The 22,375-nt window shown below is 42.9% G+C and overlaps 1 protein-coding gene across 6 annotated transcripts in view; it reads left to right on the top strand.

Annotated features, from left to right (window-relative positions):
* inpp4b (inositol polyphosphate-4-phosphatase type II B) overlaps positions 1–21,916 on the top strand; it is a 150,296-nt gene extending 128,380 nt beyond the window's left edge. For 5 of the 6 annotated variants that reach the window (XM_037472885.2, XM_037472886.2, XM_037472888.2 and 2 more), the window contains 11 exons: positions 5,576–5,759; positions 9,287–9,616; positions 9,931–10,090; positions 13,520–13,692; positions 13,943–14,066; positions 14,463–14,589; positions 15,549–15,689; positions 15,797–15,894; positions 16,281–16,393; positions 17,179–17,333; positions 19,499–19,689. In XM_037472885.2, coding sequence (XP_037328782.2) covers positions 5,576–5,759; positions 9,287–9,616; positions 9,931–10,090; positions 13,520–13,692; positions 13,943–14,066; positions 14,463–14,589; positions 15,549–15,689; positions 15,797–15,894; positions 16,281–16,393; positions 17,179–17,333; positions 19,499–19,673 — 1,780 coding nt within the window. In that variant the 3' untranslated portion in view covers positions 19,674–19,689. Of the gene's footprint in view, positions 1–5,575; positions 5,760–9,286; positions 9,617–9,930; positions 10,091–13,519; positions 13,693–13,942; positions 14,067–14,462; positions 14,590–15,548; positions 15,690–15,796; positions 15,895–16,280; positions 16,394–17,178; positions 17,334–19,498; positions 19,690–21,097 lie in introns of those variants that run through there. The other variant, XM_062564552.1, reaches the window with a different exon arrangement.
* The last annotated feature ends 459 nt before the right edge of the window (positions 21,917–22,375 follow it).

Raw genomic sequence — 22,375 nt, 5'->3', positions numbered from 1 at the left:
TTTGACTTAGCTAATGAGTCACTGTAGCTTAAATTTTCCAATTTTACGGCTGGCCGAATGACAACATCCTGCGCTGAGGCGTATCCGTGTTTCACCTGCAACGAGTTTCTCACAGGCCGTTGTAACAAAGGTTTATATGGGGAAATGTAATTATTTCATAGTTTAATAGGCTTTTATTATGCATACAGTAGACATCTGACCAAATATCAAGTTCATTATTAACTGAATTATTAACTATTAACTTCAAAGAGGCCTTATGGGTTTTCTGTATTTGTCAATGTCTCGCACTCAAGTCCAGCTGAGTGACTTAGTTGCGTGTGAAAGTAAGCATGTCATGAACTTCATTTTTTTGTTTTTTTACTCCAACAGATTTCACTCATTTGACAGATTTTCTATCAATTCTTTAAACTGCATTGTGTGTGTGTGTGTGTGTGTGTGTGTGTGTGTGTGTGTGTGTGTGTGTGTGTGTGTGTGTGTGTGTGTGTGTGTGTGTGTGTGTGTGTGTGTGTGTGTGTGTGTGTGTGTGTGTGTGTGTGTGTGTGTGTGTGTGTGTGTGTGTGTGTGTGTGTGTGTGTGTGTGTGTGCGTGCGTGCGTGCGTGCAGACACTGATTATACTTCTCCCAGTGTGTCTCATTGCCTATCTGAAGCAGCCTTTTATAATCACATTTGATTAAAAAGGGGAAAAAAAGCAGCAAGATGTGAGACTTGGCTATTCAATGGGATATTAATTCATCAAAGAGAAGATGGAAAAGAAGCGAGACATGGGGATAAAATAAGGAAAGGCTGAGCACAGAGGTGTTACAAAGAGGGCAATAAAAGAGCAATATGTCTTTGTTCGCTGGACACCAGAAGAGGGGAAGGGGGGTTCTTTTCAGATCCATTACAAAGCTGCATTGGCCGGGCTTGGCAATGACCAGAGAATGCAATGTAGTTTGTCTCTCAGGATGGGCCGGGAAAGAGTTTAATCAATAAGTACATTTAGACCTCCTCCAGAAGCCTTGCACATGTACACACAGGGCAAGAGCATTTATCTATCATTAATGCATGCAGTCACACTTAAATGGCTGTTTTAAAAGTCCCTGGATTTTTATCCTTTTTTAATTGAACCCTATAGACCCGGCTGCGGATTTGCTGAGGTGGTCTAATGTTTCATTAACAGCCTCTTTTAAATTATTCATCTAATCTGCATGTCGACGCCACTCACTTTTTTATGAGACCTAAACATTGCCAGTCTTACTTGTACTGATGATGTGTGTTATTTTTTAATGCATGAGGATGGAAGTAAAGGAGATTTATAGTCATGTTTTTTTTTTTTACTTACCATATCAAGACAGGCCCCTGTTTTCAGGTCAGATGTACTCAGTTGGTGCAGAAACCTCTCGACATGTGTCTTTGAAGGAGAAACTGTCACCTCGCCAGGCCTCGTGGTCAAGAGGATCTGCAGAGTGACAAAGCGGTTGAAACTACATAACACAATCTGTTCAGATTTAATGTGACTTACAGCGCGTTGTCCAACAAAATAACTTCACCAGGAGTGCGTGTGTGTGTGCGCGTGTGTGTGTGTGTGTGTGTGTGTGTGTATGAGACACACACACACACACAGGACCTGACCTTCTGGCTGGACTCAGTTCATGCTGATGGACAGCAGCCTCTTAGTTGTTTGCGTCTTTGTGTCTTGGCCCGCTCCAGGTTCTGTGGGCGATGGTGTGCTGGCAGCAGCTTTGAGGCTTATCTGTTCTCAGATCAGGGTTCCTAGTTTGTGTCTGAACCGAGGGAAGCTTTGGCTGTTACTCTGAGAGCTCATATGAAATCAGTGCCCAGTGGAAGACTCCGTGACGGCTGGTCTTTGGCTGATGAGAAGCTGCTTTTAGATCAGATGTCTCAGCTTGCATCTGTAGCCGTCTGTATGTTTCTTTGACCGTGTGGCTGTGTGTCAGCGTCCTGGTGTAAGAACAGTGATTACAGCACGCTGTCTAAATGACGAAGGAGGCTTTGGCAGTCACCTGCAGTGCTGCAGGCCTCTCTGCTGACGTAGCTGCATTTTTCTCCTGCCGGCTGTCAGCAGCATGCCGCAAGCTCTTCATTAATTTCCTCCCCACTATTAATTAGCCATGCGAGATGCTGCCTTAATTAGGCCGCTGGGCCCAGCGGTTTTCTCCCTCTCATTACAGTTATAGCCATGTCCCATTGATCATTTATGAAAAACAAAGGAGGAAGTTCATCCTGGACACACTGCTAGTTTTAGTAATCTGTCCATGTGACTTTACCTGATGGAGTGATGGAGTACAGTAAGTGGATTTGCAGGGGTATGACATGAGTCTGGATGATCAAACTAATATTCTCTCTGCTGGAGACTTTCATTATAGTTCAGCACAAATATGTGTAACAACCCACAGAAGTTGAATTCATAATTCTGAACATATAAAATATCCAGCAGCTTCCTCCGTTGTTTTATGTGATGATTTGGTTTCTTTGTAATTGATGCGTTGCTTTGACAGCTTACAAAGCTGCCAAACAGGGAACAAAACCTCTTTATCTAAATATCACTGTAATGAAAGTGGATGTGAGCCATGAATACAACACTAGAAGAGTATAAAAGCTTTATCACAAACGTTCAACACAAGGCTGTTAATTTGGCGAGCACAGTTAAATGACCAATTAAGATCACATGTGCTGGGTGGATTTCAGGAATTGGTTATGGTAATTTGAGTATGCATTTCCAACCTTTCTACGTCGACGTAAAACATGGATATAAAGGTTTTGTGTGTAACAAAATCACAAAACACAGGTGCACCATGTCGACAAGCAGGCAGGTGGTTGTAGGGCAATGTAGCTGTGAATGTCACTATAACTATAATGAGATATATAGTTTTCCATAGTCTGCACAAAACTGCTTCTGCATGAACGTCCGGACTTAATAGCGTGCAAGAAATGTTTATTACTCATCATTATGTTTAAAACACTCAAAAGACAACGTTTACACTAAAGCACTAGTCCTTGTTTCTTAGTGAGGGGAAAGATGAAAGCCAGCTCCCTTGAAATGCTCTATACTATACTATATATATATATATATGAATTTAATGAGTCTCTTTGGTCAAAGACAGATACATAAATATTAATAAATACAATGCAGACCTTTACAAAAGTGTACGTACTGTGGTTGCTTGACAAATGACTCACATTCACATAATGAATATTAATGAAGATACGTATATTCTACGCTATCGATGTCAGAAGAAATTTGCAAATTTATAATCGAATTAAAAACAGAGTCATCTAACTTTTCATTTTAATGATAAAAGGATTTATCACTCTCTTTGTGACCATTGCAAATAAGACAAAGAAACAAAACATGTTGCAATCAAAGGCTCAAAAAGGTCTGATCAAATGGGAACTGCATTAGAACCAAATTGATTAACTTAAAAGAACAGCAACCTAGTTGTAACATGAAATAGTTCTACCTTCAAATAAACAGTAAATCATAAGTTCTGGGAGCAGTATTTGTGAAGCCTTTCATAAGTTCAGGTTTGCTGTGAATCAGCTTGAGGCTGAGACTGGATATAGGTCCTGCCAGGCAAAAGCCAGACAGGTGAAAGGACTTCCTGATCTCGTGTATATTTATTCAAATATCATGAACTCAGGGTTCAATCACCACCTACACAATACAACAGAGGTAATTATTAGATCCACAAAGGGAATTTAGGCGTGTTGTATTGGATTATATTCTGCATCCATCTCCAGTTTTATTCGCACCATCTTTTAAACAATTTACAAATTACTTAAGGGATGGAAAACATACCCAAGGCTTGGACTGGCCATTAGCTCCTCTCGGGCAACATCGCCTCTTGTTTTTTCATCAAGTTTGCAGATCCAGATTTATGCTTTTTTTACCTTTTCATGGTAGATTCATTTGGAAGGAGAGCCTTGCTGATGAGACTATTAAAGTTCCTTGCCTGAGCGGGGCCTTAGAGGGGATCAATTCTGTCGTCTGGCATCAGGTAGCACTTCCTAACATTCATTATTGCCTGCAAAGGCTCCCTAATGGGATTGGATTTGTACTTATAAGTCAACAGGGCCGTTATTGAATCTCAGTCGCTGGAGCCATTGTTCTCTTCCAACAACTTTCCCCTTTTTTTTTTTTGCCGTTGTTGCGGCAGGATTTTCAGGATTTTTTTTGCTTCTCTATAGTTCTGCATAATGTAGTCAGACGAACGTAAGCTCGCAGAGGATAAAAGGGGTTTGTTACAGATTATTCAATTATGTTCTTCTCTGTTACTGAAATCTTAGCATTTGGAGGCATGCTTGTGAAAATTGGGGGCAACGGAAGTGCACGAGCAGACGCGGTGGTGGTGTGGTGTGTGGTCGAGTATTTCACACAGTTTGCCCCGTGTATTTTTCTCATTTAGTGATTCCTTTGATTAGCCCTGAGCCAGTGGGTGGGGGGGGGGGGGTAGTCCTCCAGGGGGCTCATTAGTAGTAATGACGAGCCCAACATTTTGAAAGTTAGCCAGTCGGCGGCGTGGTTTCGAGGCTACGACCTACAACGCCTAATTTCCTAAGGCCTTCAGATTTCCATCATTTCCCTATACATCAGGTAGTGCTCTTCCACACCGGGGCAAATTGTAGGAGGAAGGAGCCCTCTTTCCCTCGCTGAAAATATTGAGAGCGCTGCAGATAATACAGTATTATGCCAGCCCTTTGTATGGGGCCCCTCCCTTCCTCGATCGTGTGTTCTCTCCCTCTCTCTTATGTCAACTATGCCTCAGGATCTGGCTCTGGGGTCTGGCCTACATAGAGGCTTGCAGAGCCGACTCTAAACTAGCTGGGAGGGTTGCAAATGACTGCCGCCGCGCTCCGCGCTCACATCTGATGGCAGGAAGTCAGCAGAAACTCCTTGAAAGTCACTGGAACTTTACCCGGAGGAGAACAGTGGATCGGAGTGATTTGCCCTGAATCGAGGAACTGACAAAAGGTGTTTTTGTCTGAGATTAAATAGCTCCCCTAGAAACGAAGAAGCGATTAATTATTCATAAAGAGAAAATGGGTTGACATTGGACTTCAGTTTCAATTTGACGGTTCATGCCGAATACCTGGAAAGCATTTTCTAGGCAGTAAGAGTAGAGTACATTAGTGTCCCACAACCCAACATGTAAGGCCAATAAAAACCCACTATTTGTCTCTTCGTCAGTAATTAACAAAGAATATTTGAAATTGCAAAGTTATAATCAACCGCTCTTTGACTCATTTTTGATTTGAGGTAAAAAAAAAAGCGCTACTAAGCTTTTCTAAGAATGCTAGGTATCTTTATTCTCACACTTCTCATTCAACTGACAAACGCTGTTAGTAAACGTGGCGCCTGATGATAAGGGATGAGCACGAGGAGCAGGTCAACTAGGGAATGCTGCCAGGTGGCTTCTTTGATATCAAATATGATCTCTTCTCAACAAACATGGCATTCACAACTGTTCAGTGCTGTTCAGTCTACAATCTCCTTCCGTAAAGGGCTGCTTTGGTGTGTTTTTTCAAATGTGGCGTCCATTACAGCGCTGCTGTGTTTCTCTTCTTCCCGCGCAGCTTCAGCACTGCCTACCAGTGCATCTACTACTCCCCCCAGCACACGGCTGAAGCCCAGGAGGTGCTCAGCACCATGAGCCTCCTCCAGCCCCTCATCACAAGCTTAGCGGACCAGCTCCTCCAGGCTGCCCAGGAGCACTCCTGCCCCGGACTGAGGGAGGCACTCAAGAACCTTTCTGACAAGGTGAGACCGCCCCCAAACATCCCCCCCCCCTCACCCTCCATCCCATCTTAACTATCCCTTTATTCTTCTTAGCCTCAAGACACTGCAACTAACTTTTCTATTCTTGGACACGTCAGCAAACGTAATCAAGTAATACCTGAAAAACAACGTTCTGCTTCTATGACTACATCTGATAGTTGTCTTGGTTGAGTCGTCTACTCAGGACTACATAGGACTAAAATAACTCTGACACAGTTTACCGAATGTTTACCTTCTTTCATTCTAGAAATAACTTTCAAACGTAAAATCCAGCAGTTTGCTTCAACCCCAAAAGAAAACTATATAATGAGCATAACTCATCATAAGAATGCCAAACTAACAAAAGTGAATAGCAGCATGGAGTTGAGACGTTTTTATCAGTATAATTAATGAATTACATCTGGTGCTGTCAGATTGCAATCTGTTGTGTGCGAGATTGTTTTTGCCACAGTGGAATAGAGCCCAATCAGCCTGCTTAATTGGTACATTCGCACTGTCACCACTTCCTCTCATCCTTGATTAGACACACACACATTGGTAGTAAACCCCTGGCCTGGTCAGCACAAGCAAGGCGGCTCTCTGATTAAAATCTCAAGCAGTGTGTGTCTGCGTGTGCGTGTTTGTGTGTGCTTGACGGGGGTTGAGGTGTGAAACTGCTTCTGCATCTGTGTCTAAAAGCTTATGTTCAAGTGACATCACTCTCTTCAAGCCCCACAGACTCCAATCATGAATCACACGTTTGATATCAATAACATTTCTCCTTCATATCTGGTCCTGTATCAAAACAAAAATCTGACACACACAGAATCATTTTTACTCTCGCATTTCCATCCAAGAAATCATTTGGCAATATCTGTCCATTAATACAAGGCAAAAACTAGCAGCCGGTTAGCCTACCTTAGCACAAAGCCTTGTGATTAAATCTATTTTTTTTGTTCCTTTAACAAAGGTACAAACAAAGTGTTTTTTTTAAATGAAAATGGCAAATATTTCGATGTCTCAGTTTCTGAAATGTGTTGCCTCTTGTCTCTGTGTTGCTTCTCTATGTACGTGTGTGTTCTGTTGATGATGGCAATAACAACTTAATCACAGTGAAACGACCCTTTGCAACACATCTGCCTTCCCTCCAGCTGTGTCTAAGGACACGGTAACGGTCTCCACCTTAACAGCTACCTGGGGAGGGCTGAGGTTTGACCGTCCACGCACGATTATGTGAGAACATAAGCCGTGTGGAGGTCATGCGTGCAGTTGTGAATAAGTGTCCTGACAGCCAAGTGCTATTGGAATCTGACCAGCTCTCTTCACGCAGCCTCCTTTAACTTCCCTGAAATTAAGTTATACAGAGTGAAGAAGCTCTATTTTTAACTCATCCTTCAGGGTAAAACTATCTGAAACCATTCCGAGTGAATAGATTTCTTCAGGTTTTTTTTCTTTTTTAAGATCAGCCGTATTTTTTTTCAGTGCAGGTCCACAGAGACACTTTCTGACTTGAACAACTGCTCAGTCAAAATCATATCAGCAGATATTTTGACGAAAGACTAGCAACAGAATCTGTCTGAAGGGATTTTCAGCCTTTCTGATCTCTCAAACAGGCAGGTGGGAAAAAGCCACACTCAGGAGTCCTTTTTTTGTGCCGGGAGGAGCAAAGTTGCTTGAGTTTATTCTTGGTAAGAGAATGACGGCAGCGGTGCTTTCCTCCTCTGCCCAAAGGAGTGCACCTGTGAAATTCTATTTTGAACCGAGTATCTATACGGATCCTGGTGTACAGCGTGTCATTAAAATGCTGGCTGCACTTGGCTGTGGATCCTGTTCTTAGATGAAACACGGTGCCGGCTGAATATTGAAGAGCGTGATCGAATGGTGGGTTGGTTCCAACGAAACCAATGCCTTGCTTGCATAGAAAAATAGGTTATACAGACAGTTACTCAGTTATAGTCAAATACATGACTTATTTCATCCTGTGGTTAATAAAGTGCCAATAAGACCCAGATTTCATGTTGGGCTTTGTTCGCTCATCTCGGGAATGATAATGAATAATACATGGTTTCATAGATTGCAAATTAACATTGAGGTCAGATGAGCAGAGTTCAATTGGAATGTGTTTTGATTACTCAATCAAGTGAAGCTCATCCTTCACGTAGGAGATTGTTTTGATCTTTACAGTCATGTTTACCTCTTTGTGTACAGTTGTGTGCAGCAGCACAGGAGATTTTTCCCAACTAATTACACACACTGTTTTTCCCATCGATTTCGGCACATCATCGACTTTAAGTAACGGAACCCATTTGGATCCAAGCAGGTCAATTCAAATGGACGTGAATCGGATAGAATGTTGTTTTAAATGTAGTCGTCATTTGCTCTCTCTGCTCAAACGTTCGTCACGTGGCTCATTCTATGTGTATTTCTTATCAATATATGTTATAGATTTTTTTTTAAATGACTTAAACGAGAGACGAGTTCCACTTCCGAAAACATGCTGTGCTACATTTCAAAAAGACAATCATTGTAGTCATATATTATGCAAGAAGACGTGCAATCCACATTTCATAGGCGTTGATTCGTGCTGAATTGAGGGAAAGAGTCCAAATCTGCAACAGTCTTATTCCTTTTTCTTATGACAGTTGGATGAGTAATGGATAATTAACCAAATAACACAGTCAGAGAAGTGCCAATCATTTTCTTTTGTAAAATACTGACAAGTCACTCAGCCTTTTTAAAATGACAATGAGGACAATGCTTCATTTCACGAGATCACCAGCAGAAAAAGTTCTGAGTCAATTAACACCCACACTACGGGTCTGTCGTACTCTGCTGTCCGCTTCTTCGCTGACACGCTCGCTGCACCTCAACATCAAGGAGGTAGAAGGAAATAGGACTAATACAATTTTTTTTTAAAAAGGAAAACGGGTTGGGGCCAGCGCTGCATAGGGCGCAGGAAACGCCTGTTTGTGTTTCAGCTGTGTGTATGAACACAAATGACACGGCGTCTTTCTCTGCACGGAGGGCTTGGCTCCTGTTTTGTTAGATTGCATTTTGCTGTGGTAATAAAATTGCTTATTGCGGTGCTAACTCAATTACTCCGGAGAGCCCTTATCATTTTTCACGCAGTGGCGGCGGCGAGCGCGAGGCTCCTTGGCACCGGGATCATCATCAACTAACAGTGGCTGGTGAATTTGAGATCAAAGGAGGTGTGCTCCTCGGAGAAGCCTGCTGGAGGAGGAGTAATTGAATTGTTTGTTGTTTGTTGCTGTTTTTGTCGCTCACTGGCGTCGCTGCAGTAATGGAGAGGAGCTGGTTCATTTTTCCTGTTTTTTTTTTTTCCTTACCCTCCTTTGTAAATAGTTGCACACTTCCCAGATTACTTCCACCTGTATTTTCTTCCACCTGCAAATATGATAATCTCTCCCCACTTACTCTCTCATTTGCTTTTTCAGGGCTACACTTTAATTTGTCACGCTTCCCCACAACTCTCAATATCTGTATTCTTTTCCCTTTTTCCTTTGCTACAGACGGAACAATTTGTTCACACACTCAAGGATGAATTGGTCAAGAGTGCGCTACTGGCACTGCACGCCGCGCGGCCCGGGTACGTTTCCAAGAGCCAGAAGCAAAACCCGGCGCAGGCAGGCCAACATCAGGGCCACGTCCTCCAGGGCAGCGACCAGAACCCGAGCCCGGCGCAGGGGCTCCCGGGTCACAGTCCGGCCACGTCGATCACCGAGGACACGGCCGTGTGCAACAACGTGGACGGCTCGCAGAGCACGGCGAGGGGCGAGGGCGGGCCGCTGAAGCACCAGGACTCCATCCCGCACCACAAGGAGTACGACGAGGAGGAATGGGTAAGCGGGACTACTTTTTGTTTAAGGCAATTAGACAATTTTATCAGAATAAGTCATGTTGCTTCTCTTCATTAAAGTGTGTAAGACAGTTGGTTGTGAGGACGGCCTCTGCCTCACAGACCGCAGGAGCTTGACACCAATGACTAACTATCACTCAAAATGTTCTCCACCGTTTAATCAAATTCAAACCAGAAACACCCGGCCATTTACAAAACGCATTTGTACACGCGCACACAAACAAAACCAGACCAGAGTGAGAAATATCTGATCAGTGATGCCGATCTGACTGCTGCTTGTACGTTTGGCTCCTTTAGGACAGGGTGTGGGCCAACGTGGCCAAATGTCTCAACTGTGTAATCGCCATGGTGGATAAACTCCTGGAAGAAGACAACAACAAGCAGGAGCCGGTGCCTGAGCAGCAGCAGCAGCAGCAGCAGCAGCAGCTCGCCGACGTCATCATCTCACACAACCCCGGTAAATAACATCAGTGAGACGTCTATTAAATGTGGCAAATGGGTTTAATCTTTGCACGTTGACTCACTGGAAGCCCGGTTCTGTTCTGTTCTGCCCTGCTGATGGCTGGTCAGTGTAAAAAAAAAAAAACATGGTGCTGCTTTCTCTTTGGGTGCATCAGCTGGGATTTGATGTTGACCCACACCAAATCTTAGTGGTCATAGATTTGTCCTCATTTTATGGGTTAACTCGTTTTTTCCTGCCTTGGCTTGTTTAAAGTCAGCCCTTGAATGAATTTGCTTTTGATTTTGTTGTTTTTATAGTCAGCCCTTAAATTATTTTGGTTTTTATTATGGAATGCCGTTTTAGTCAAAATTAAATAAATGAACAAATACACGGTAATGCATAATGACACTGCATTTCATAATAAATAAATGAATAAAAACACGGTAATGCATAATGACACTGCATTTCATAATAAATAAATGAATAAAAACACGGTAATGCATAATGACACTGCATTTCATAATAAATAAATGAATAAAAACACGGTAATGCATAATGGCACCGTAATGCATAATGACCCAGTATTTCATTTCACGTTCTTATATGCAAATCAGGGGGCGTGGCTATCTATCACATTCAGAACAGACGACAGAGCCGTGTGCCGTCGACACCGCTAGCGAACGCGGAAGTACACACCCCCCCCCCCCCCACCCCTTTAAGGGGTAAAGGTGGGTCCCGGAGCCAGACAAGTTGAGAACTACTGGGCTAAGGGACGTGAGAGTGTTGACATAATGGAAGACATTGGTGGGCTCCGAGATAGCATGCTAGCATTAGCGGATCAAATCGATCAACATGGGTTATCTGCAGATACTATTTTGACACATATTGAGGGTTTTCTGGAAGTACTAGGGCTTGCGGTTCCGACTTCGGCAGCTCTAGACAAACGGCCCACCAGTTGAGAAACACTGCCTTAGCCAGCCCTTTTTGCACACGTCTCCGTTGTCTGTTCTGAATGTGATAGATAGCCACGCCCCCTGATTTGCATATAAGAACGTGAAATGAAATACTGGGTCATTATGCATTACGGTGCCATTATGCATTACCGTGTTTTTATTCATTTATTTATTATGAAATGCAGTGTCATTATGCATTACCGTGTTTTTATTCATTTATTTATTATGAAATGCAGTGTCATTATGCATTACCGTGTATTTGTTCATTTATTTAATTTTGACTAAAACGGCATTCCATATTTTATTTCATCAGAATAGTCTGCTTCAGTTTTCTTTTGTTGTTGTTCTTCAGCTGCAGAATCACACCCCAAAATGATTTTTTTTATATTTAATTTTTTAATGATTTTTTTTCAATTGTGCTGTCAGACTTAAAAAATAACTAAAATGAACCTGTTTGTAAATAGATACACTTGGCAGTGTGATGGTGGTGCAGTGATGAGCACTGTCACCTCAAAGGCAGAGGCGCCCGTGTCAGCATGTTTTTTTTCTCTGTCTTATTCCCACAGTCCAACGACATGCAGCTTATGCTGATCGATGGCTCTAAATTGCCCGTTGGTGTGAGTGTCAGCTCCAATGGTTGTCTGCCTCGATCTGTTAGCCTGTACGCTGCTCTCGCTCAACGTCAGCTGGGATTCGCTCCACGTGGCCGCGAACGGGATAGGTGGTTAAGAAATAATGGATGAGTGGATCTAGTTTGTAATTCATTACTTTTAATTTCAATCAAATTAGAGTTTGATTTATGCCTCCGTGCAGGCGAGGCTTAATGTGTTTGGGTCGTCCGTCCAGTCTATTCTCATGAACGTGATGTTTCAGGAACGTCCGTGAGGAATTTCTTGAATTTATGCAGAAATATTTTGAGATTTTGGATGGTGAAAAGTTCTCTGCAGTGAAAACTGATCCTTTAAGCCAGCCTAGGTAACTTAATGTATCCATTGTTAAGTTTAAAGCTAATTTTAGCATAAGAAACTTATTGAACCCCAAAAAATATATTCAAACACATTTCCCACGGAAGGAAATATACCTGAGAGCTCAATGTTTTGAAGTCAATGAACAGCCTAAATAAGACAAGACTCTGGTTCAACTTCGACTCCCTGATGTTTATGCATGTGCAACAGAAAACGCTGTTGCCAGTGAAGTGGATGAAAGCGATGCTTGAAATGCAGAGCCCTTCGCTGTTGACCGCAGGCTGCCCCGTCTCCCCTTCCCTTCCAATGAAACGCTGCCTCAAGCCTGTGTCCAGACAAGTGCCCGGTCTGTTCCTACTGCCAACTGGCTCATTAGTGTGACCAGGCGACAAGGGGGAGGCTGTGTGTGTGTGTGTGTGTGCATTTGTATCATTTTGTGCCTTCTGCGCGCATGCCTTTCTGCATGTGTTTATCCGTCCAAATGAGCTGGCAGATGAGAACAAGCCCCTCTACCCGGTGTTTGGTCTGAAACATCCCTCATCCCGCTGAACACCTTTATTACGACAGCAAGTGGTCAGCTGCCTGTCTAAATACAGAATAATGAGAAGCGCTTCATCTCCTGGCGGTTGTGGGGGAATTTTGATGTTTGGACAGGTGGGCCGGCGAAGAGGTGACAGCTGGAGATGTGCCTCTCCTTCTCTGTGCAGAGGCGGTATTTGCACAATGAGATGCGATTTTTCTGGCGAGGGCCTTGCTGATGTGCCATACATTATTGGTGGAATCCAACTGCACTTCTGTGTGCCCCCCCCCACCCCCCCACCAGGACAACTAAATATGTTGAAGCTGAACCACAGGCAGTTAGTTTTGCTGATTGCTTAACCAACACTGCCCCCTGTTGGCTTGTGAGGGGGTCATTGCACACTTGTCTTAGAACTTGCATATAGTATATGGAATGTAGCCTTGATACTTCCCACTTACTGCTTCTAAGCAGGTTTGGAGTTTGTTGTGTGACCAAATAAGGCATACTCAAATGTGTATGCATACTGAATCCATTTTATTTGTGATTGTGTTGTGTTTTACAGTGTTTTCCCACTACGGGAAACTAAAGGAAAAATAAGCTTATTGCCATTTCATCAGGGAGACATGAATGAGGAAAATGGAACAAACAATTTTCCTATTTTTTTTTCATCAGCCTACTAATGAATTGTTCAAAACCCACCCCATTGACCATTTATGGTTATAATTATTATGCACCTTCCTGCAACCCGCCCTGGTCGGAGACACACCAGCACCTTGCGCTTTCTGTTGTACGTATTTTTGTTGCCTTTGATCTACTTTTTGGGGGGGGGGGTAATTCCTCCCCTTGTCCCAGCGAACATGAACCCGTTTCGCTTCATAGGTTAACCCGTGTTGTTTCTGCCAGACAGCACAAGCGTAAAGACATATTCTATTTCAGCCACATCACTGGTTATATATCTCTGTCTACACTCCCCCCCTCCTCTTTTTATCCCATTTCTTTCCTGCAGGCACCTGGAGGGAGCAGCTGTGTCCACTGGTGACCAGGTTAAAGGAGTGTGTTATGGAGGTGGTGGAGAAGGCAAAGAGAGGCATGACCTTTGTGCTCCTGCAGGAGGCAGCCTGCAGCATTCCACAAGGCTTCCTCCTCCAACAGAGGCGAGACGTGGTCTTCAGTCAGGCAGTAGGTAGCCACGCTGAGTTCATCTCTTCAGAACTTCCCCCCGAAAATGTTTCAATCACATCCTCTTGTTTTCTGTGGACCAAAAGGGCAACTGACATCAAGACAAAAAATCCTCATATGAACTGAAACAGTTGCATCAATGTACCCTTTGAATTGTTTCTTTATTCTGAAGTGATAAACTGACTTTTAAAATGTAGCTGCATTCTTTCTTCTCTCTGCCACTGTGTGTGTGTGTGTGTGTGTGTGACAGCTTGCAGCCCTTGCCTGCGGTTTTGTCATGAGGCTGTATGCAGGAATGCAGGACCAAGGCTTCCTGAGGCAGCTCCACCTGGTCGGCCTGGTGGCCCAGTTTGAGAGTCTGCTCAGCACCTACAGTGAGTACATTTTTAACAAGTGGCGACATCTCATTTTATTACACTTTTATAGTTATATGATCAACAACATGCTCCAGGTGAAGGTTGAGCAGAGGGTGAATTGTTTCTTATCAGATAAATAAGGGCTAGAGACCAAATGAAAGTTCCCTTTAGAATCAAAGTGGTTCCTAGTTTTCCAAAGTTCATGGTGCAGCTCTCCAGAAAGGGAAATGGATTGTTTAGCAGATTTAACAGCCGTAGGACAGCTAATTTATTATTATTTATTTTGGCGATATAAACGCCTCTGCGGTATTTTTTGTGGGAGGTTTCTTGTTTTTTTTCATCATCCAGTTTTAACCCTCATTTGACGAGCAAAGATTCATCCAATGTACATATTGTTTTGTTGAACCATTTAAGGCGAGGAGATTGGGATGCTGGAGGACATGGAGGTTGGAATATCAGACCTGCAGAGAGTCCTGTTCCAGATCACAGAGGCCCAGACAGACGACTTCAGGGACCTTCAGCCTTTAGTGTGTGGCCGACGGTGAGACCGACTCTTCCTGCTGCTTTTCTTTGCCCGAATCAAACATTGTTCAATGAGTCCGTTGAGTGTAGCAGAAGCAAATGAGCTAGTGCGAGTATGGCCATTGCCCAATAATAGCTACATTATGAAATCGGACAGTTTAATCCATGATCTTGTTTTAGTTTTGAGTGTTTACTGTTCTTTTGCTCATATTGGTTCTTATCGGTCCTACAATTATTAGTACTACTGTACCAAAAAGGATATTGACAAATCTTTCAGGATCAAAAGTGTTTGTCTGAAATCTTTTTTCACCATGTGAAAAACAGAGTACTTTTAATATGATCCCTGATCATAATTTTTATGTGTGTGTGTTATTGATCTGCCGCTCCATTTGGGAAATTCCTGTTTTTTTGTGCAAAACCCCCCGGTGAATTATGGTATGAGCTGCTCGGGCCACAGAAAGTCCCACGTGCACAACAAACCGGGAAAAGAAAGAAAAAAAAATCCAAGCTGCACAGCTGTTTTTTGAAGCTGACAATAATGACGTAAATCCGATTTTTGCACCCTGCTGAACTATTGCTCCTCATATACATTCAACTAAATGTTCATTCTATGATTCATTCAGTCAGCCTTCAAAAGCTAGGGATTTAGAAGACGCCCTTTCCATAGCAGCTGTTCTAACTTGTAATGGTGAGATAATTAAAAGAATATTATGGCCCAGGGCCAGTTGATTTGAGCTAGTAACTGCATCCCAAGGACGATAAATGAATTCCGCTTGCCCCACCATGCCCCGTGTCGATTAGGATAGACTCTCGTTCTCTGACGCATACGCTCAGTCGCTCTCTACACACAGCTTGCTCAGGCCTGTCGCAAGTGTCCGCTTCTACAACCTCCAAAACGTATCCGGTTCTACAGAGTTGGAAGGGGTTTTGAATTTCTGTATGGTGTTTGTCCCCCCCCCCCCCCCCCCCCGCACTCAGAGACCACTTCACTGTGGAAGTGCCATTACCAAGACTGGTTTTCCAGAACTTGCCAGTGGAGATCAAGGAGGGAAAGCCTCTACGAGTGTTTCCCGTGCTGTTCAACGTGGGCATCAACGAACAGCAAACAATAGCCGAGAGGTACCCCGGCTATGGCTTACTCACCCTTTCGCTTTTTATGTTTCATCACCTCTTTCCTCGAGAACCTTGGTGATCCTGCTCCATGACCGTCCTTCCTCCACTTGCAGGTTCGGAGATATCTCTCTACAAGAAAGAATAAACCAGAGGAACTTTGAGACGTTAGAGGCCTATTACAAATCATTAAGTGAAAAGGTGCCACTAGAATGTGAGTGCACAAATGTTTCCGTGTCTTTTACCAAAGGGGGAGTGTCTCTAACTTGTGTTCCTGCAGCAGAGCGAGTCTGGTGTGCAGTTGTACTCGTGGCGAATCATTGTTTCACACAGTTTAAGTATGCAAGTAAGGCACCGAGTCCCTAATTTACCCAGACATTACACCCCCAGTGGTTTCTCACCACAGAAACATATGTAAATACATACGTGTTTTAACGTACTTATCTAATCTGTTTGTGTGGTTTCAATTTTGCTTGTATATTTCAATGTTTTTTTACTGATTTAATCCTATTTTATTCTCATTTCGCACCAATTACCGACAACTTCCTCTATGTGTGACATACGTGGCAATAAATGGCTTTCGATTCTCTCCCTGAACAGGTCTACCGTCTTTTCAGACGCAGGCTGACATAAAAGAATTACTTGAAACCCTGGGCCAGAATGTAGTTACAAAGAAGAGAAAGAATGTGGAGATCCTCTGGACTGCTGGAGCGGTGAGTCTCTCCCTCGGTAACTGATCCCTAAACGCTGTGTTTATTCAGTCATTACTTACACACGGGTGCAAACTCGTCACCTTTTGGCAAAATGTGCCGTCTGTCACCTTTTTCATCCCTGATGAGTTTGCACTTGTGATACAACACAATGCGTGAAGCATTTATACAAACCTATATACACTGTGACTGAAAAGTTACAGGCAGAAGCATAATGCCTATTTATGCCCATCCTAAATTTGTATCAATTAAGTTAGTCTCAAGAAAATGTTGATATTGAATAAAGATCAAGAAAGTGGAGAAGAACAGAGCAAAGAAAAAGGAAGTGCATACGTATCAGGTTTTTGAGATGGAGCCCCACTATGATGGATGCACTTTGGAAGGAGATACTGTATGGCTATTGCATTGCTTTGATCTGGTTTTCATTGGCTGTCAGCCGTGTTCTGCTGTGCATATGATTCATAAAACTCTGTTAAAACAAGTCGAAGAAGTCAGCAACGTTGTGCTGATGTTCTTAATGAATGTGTCATCGTGCTTATATTTTGTAGTAATTACAAAAGGTTGGTTGCGGTACTACTTTTCTGCAATATTTTTTAGTTCTATTCCACTTATTGGACAATACCATGAGCGATCTTCTTATGGTTCTAAAATGTACAGAAATGACAAACAACAACACTTGTGTTTAAGCAAGACCAGATTCAAAGTCAGTGTTAAAAGGCACACTCTTTTCAATTGGAATCAGCATGGCTGAAATGTGTTTTTAGTTTTTGTTTTGCACTTCCCTCTAGATCTGCCGACGGTTAAATGGCATCAGGTTTACCAGCTGTAAAAGTGCCAAAGACCGGACATCCATGTCTGTCACACTCGAGCAGTGTGCCCTCCTACGGGATGAACACCGGCTCAGCAAGGACTTCTTCATCCGGGCTCTGGACTGTATGCGGAGGTAAGAGAGCCACACGAGACACCATCAACATATTGTGGGTGCAAGTTATTGTTCCAGCTTTTCCAAATGTACTACATTTAAAAAGTCAATCCTCCACAAACGACATATTTTGCCTCTGTATTATTATAAAGCCGTGCAGTTGGTTCTGGTTTCATGTGGTCACAGAGATTCCTTCAGAAGCATCTTGTCTCACACAAATGTCCAAATCTCAACTCACAAAACTAAAACAAACCTCACGGCTCACTACGAAAAGAGACAAGTGATTTCAAAGTATCCACCAATAGACATCTGGTTGAAAGAAATGACCTGCACCTGCCACTTGCACGTGAGCAAACGCTGACACCATCACCGCAAACATTAAACCCCTTTTGTGTGCACCTTCGCCTTCCATCACGCCGTGGTTTGATGGTCCAGTGTAAACATCACCGCCTTCCCTCGCACATTCAAAGGCAACCAGGCATGTTCCTATCGGGGCTCCAGGGACACTGCTGCCTTTAATGTTTGTATGTGCCAGCAGGGTAAACCTCTGCATCTGTGTGGATCCGATCTTTAAGGCTGTGTGCGAAGTGCATATCTGTAGTGCTTGTGGTAATGACCTGTACAGGCCAGCTGATTGCAGTTGGGTCAGATTGACTTCCTTCAACACTATAAACAGCTCTACGTTAAATTGCCTTCCTTAAGTAGTTTTGAAAAGAAGAGGAATATATTTCAAAGGAGCATAAGAAGAAGTGTAAAATATTCTTACGAGGTAAATATGAGCATGATGCTCTGTTTTATTTCCAGTAGCACTTTTGGCCCACACATTGGTGGATGTATGTGTCCATATGGGTATAAAGTTTAATTTTTTTAAATAAATAAAACTGCTTATCATGCAGGCCCCCGTTGTTTGAGGCTCTAACGTCGTCGCATTAGTAAGTCATATGTTTGTGCCTGATGCTTATTCTGTACAGGAAAGAGGATGAGCTGAGCTTTTTTCTTATTTGCCTGTTATTGGTTGTGGTTTGATGTCGGCTGTAAATAAGAAAGGCTTGAGGCTGATAAGAATGGACCGTATGTGCACCCAACCATGGATTAAGCATTTTGACAGCTGCGTTTTACTGCACATGATAGCAAATCTGATGTTGTTACACAACCTTTTGGTTTGTACATGTAGCTTTCAGGTATTTGGCTGCTGGTGTTGGGCTTCACATATTCTGTTTCTACCTGCAGGCATAAGCTTGTCTGCATGTTCCTAGTTGTTATCCACATAAGCTAAAGTGTCTAATGTGGACACAAGTTGCCTATTATCTCTAAAGGGAGCAGTTTCACTCCTTGATCATCATGATTTATGTAAGCTAAGTCTAACCCAGGGGCAATGAAGCCACATACACTCAACAAACGTACAGTAAATTCTGGTCAGCTCGACCAGATGTAATAAAAATCACATGGCAGAACTAGAAGATGAAATATCCAGAGTTTTCTACCTTCTGTTGCATGTGTTTGTCTAGAAGAACCTCGTCCGTTTCTTTACCTCCGAAACACTAAAGACGCGCTCGTCAACAATAAACCAAATGCTGGAGCAGGTGATGGCGAATCACCGCCCGTACATTTTGGATCTGCCTAAGAAAAGGTTTTGCAGCGGATCCTTTGCACATGTGAGTCCCTGTGTTTGGGAGATCTGCAGGAAGCAATAACAGGAAAGGAGCTGAAAACATGTGAACCATCAAGCAACTACTCGGAAACGCTCCTTCAGGAGTGAACTAAAAATCTGAACAATCTGTAAACACTTTCTTTCTCATTTATAATGTGGTTTTTCGATATAAAAAATGAGTAGGATCAAAAAGAAAATACATTCTACATAAAACCCTCCCTACAAAATGTGCCGTGAACCGCATGCCTCTCCTCTCTCCATCCCCAGGCAACTCGCTCATTTCATTTTGCGGCCCGACACACACACACACACGCGCTTTGTGAGTCTGACATTGCTGCTCCGCTCATCGCCGCCTGCTTGTCTGTGGCTCTTTGAGGCCGAGTGTGTTCTGACGGCTCTGTGTCCAAGTGGGCCTTCTGGTACCGGCCCGGCACGCCGAAGCCCCCCTTGGACGCCAGCCGGACCGTACTAACGCCCCCGGGTTTTGATCTCTTGGTTCTCGCCCCGCCGTGCCGGGCGCCCCCCCCCCTCGCAGCCGGCTCACCCAGGGAGACGTCGGGCAGTGGGAGGACCCCGAGGCCGGCGGCCCGACGGACAACAAACCCGCGTCGCGACACTTTTACCCCATCGCCCTGCTGCTGGTTAGCTCGCACTTGCTGGTTGTGTGGCTCATTTTAAGTCTGGTTTTTCTGCTTGCAAAGTATCAATAAATTGCTGATAATGCCACCCCTTCTCGCTCCTTTTTCTGTGTGTGACGGTTGTCCTCTCACGGTGGGATCTGGTGGACTTTGTTTTTTTGCTGAGCACCAGTGGAGCGTAACTTTAAATCCAATGTCATTTAGTAAAGTGGCCGCCAAATAAATGTTTACGCTTTCTTTTCTATCATCTCTTCTGACAAGCTTTAAGTTGGTCCCCAATAACTGACGAGAAGAAACTTTATTGTTTATCAATAAACATTAAGTTTATATTGACTCACAGGCATCTTCATTTAAAGGTTGATGTGCTTTGCTTCAGTCAATATTTGTTGAGGTTCAATGCTTCTGGAGTATCCCCAACCGTGTTACCCAAAGCCATTATTTCATAATAAAAGAAACGTTGTAAATTTGTAACATTAAAAGAGAGAAACAATTTAATTTCCAAAAGAAAAAGCCATTGCTCTTTTCACAAAACATCTGGGAACTTGTTATTCGCTCTCAGGTTTCGTGAGGATTTAGTCCAGTGGTGATGACGGTATCTTCAGCAGCAGGACAAAACAAACCACAGTTTCTATGTTCCTCGTGATGAAAGGAGCGTGTTGCGGCGACAACGCTCTCCTTGTCGTGCGTTTGATCGTGTTTTGACATCGGTGTGTTGGCGGCTGAGGGAGCCCGTCGCACTGCTGCAGCTTGAGAAAACACAGATGGAAGAAGCAGATTCCACACACGTAGGGAGCGTCCCACAGATAAGACTGAGGGATGGAGGTGTGTTTTGGGATTTTTTATCATTTTGAAGTTTTCGTACAGCAGCTTTCATTGTTTTTGCACCATCACACTGACTCGCTAAAAACACTGCAGAAGAAAATCCAAATAAAACAGTCATACAAGGCAAGTAGAGCATTTAAATGCAGTGTGAGACGTTGCACGTGTCCCCGGAAGCAGCTTCACAGAAACTTTTCTCGGGGGCTGCTGTGAAATCGTCCCGTCTGCGGTTCCCACGGTCAAGAACGAACAAACCTTCAATCGAGCGCACACAAAAGAGTTGTTCAGACGTTCTGAGTGGCATCTGTGCAGAGACGCGATTGGTCCACAGTGACTTCACAGCGTAATACACAATGGAACGAGACACTTAGCTGTAACTCTTTTATTATGTACCTTGTTTATACTTCATCAACTAGACAACCTTGAAACATTACACATGTATCATAGTTGTTTCCATTTAAATGTGTCATCCATGAATTGTTTTTTTTTTAATTCATTGTTTTCATCTTGTTCAACAAATACTCAATTCAATAAGAATGCATATTAGTATCAAGTCCCATTTAAGTCATATTTTGTGTCCATCCTTATCATTTCAACTCATTTTATGTTTACTCATGTTGTTTTCATTTCTTTTCTTCCCCTCATTCCTCCGCCTTGTTTGTTTTTTTGATCACCAGAGAAGGATGTCGGATTGAGAACGTTCAAAAGAATATTAAATGCAGGAAGTACGCCTTCAACATATTGCAGCTGATGGCCTTTCCCAAGTGCTACCGACCGCCTGAGGGGACCTACGGTAAAGTCGACTCTTGAGGAACTAAGCCACCACAATCCTTGTGTGTCACCCAAGTTTAATGTGTTGATGTTTTAAATGGGTTATTGTTTGTAACCCCCGAAAGAACTGAGCTGGATTTAGTATTTTCCAGATTTGTGTTTGGTTGGATGTGTTATTTGTAATTGAACGCACTTTTCTTCATGCATATCGTTGCTGGTTAAACTGCTTAAAGTCAGAAGAAAGATCATTTCATGCAAAACATTTCCTTGGAATAAATACTGCTCTCCACGATGACTTCACAATGCTTCACAAACTACTAATATTCCATGTTTGGATGTTCGGTTTTACGTAGTAAAGATTTCTGCAGTTTCAGCAATTGTTCTCTACATTCTTTCATGTATTCATGCCCAAATATTTGCTTGTTTTTGACTGATTCCGACAGAAGCATGTGTTAAATCTTCTTTCAGGACTAGTTTCATTATTTTAATGGATGCACCGAAGCTTTTTCCAGAATATTTTTATACCTCAAGGTACAGGACACAATTAGTATTTTTAACCAGCGTTTCTGAATGCAAAATATCAAATTCAATTATTTATTTTTGTATTCTTTTTTTATACTTAAATGGTTGATACGTTGGAATGTAATGCATGTTTGCTGTGTTAAACATTGGACATTTAAAATTGTCTATTGTGTTGAAATGAAATAAAAGAAGGGATCAATGTGGATATGTGTAATTGTATGATGACGAGTTTGTGATGTTATTCACATTGTATATCACTAATGTGCGTTTAATTGGAGTAAACTGCTATAGTCAATACTGAAGTGTACACAAGTTATGATTTAAGCCGTGAGGCGTTAAAAACATTCCCAAAAGGAAAGATATATTCAAGTAACAAGCTCCAATAGATGGGAATGTTATGTCATCTTTGGCTGGATAAATGTCAAATTAAAAGACTTTACGGATCAGAACAATCCACCAAACATTCACATGTTCTGCATCAATTACCTAACGTCTTAAAAACAGGGTTTACGCCTTCAACACAAGCACTGGTTTGCTTCAATTTACAGCATTACCTTTGGATTCCACCGGTAAACCAGGTTCTCTGCCCCGCTTCCAACAATCCTCCCTTTGTCTCTGGCCCTTAACGACGTCCAGAAAGACTCGTACAAATGAACAACTTC

Source organism: Pungitius pungitius, chromosome 9, assembly GCF_949316345.1.
Source record: "Pungitius pungitius chromosome 9, fPunPun2.1, whole genome shotgun sequence".
Lineage (NCBI taxonomy): Eukaryota > Metazoa > Chordata > Actinopteri > Perciformes > Gasterosteidae > Pungitius > Pungitius pungitius.
The sequence above is the reverse complement of the archived record's forward strand: the minus strand, read 5'-3'. Positions and strand labels throughout refer to the sequence as shown.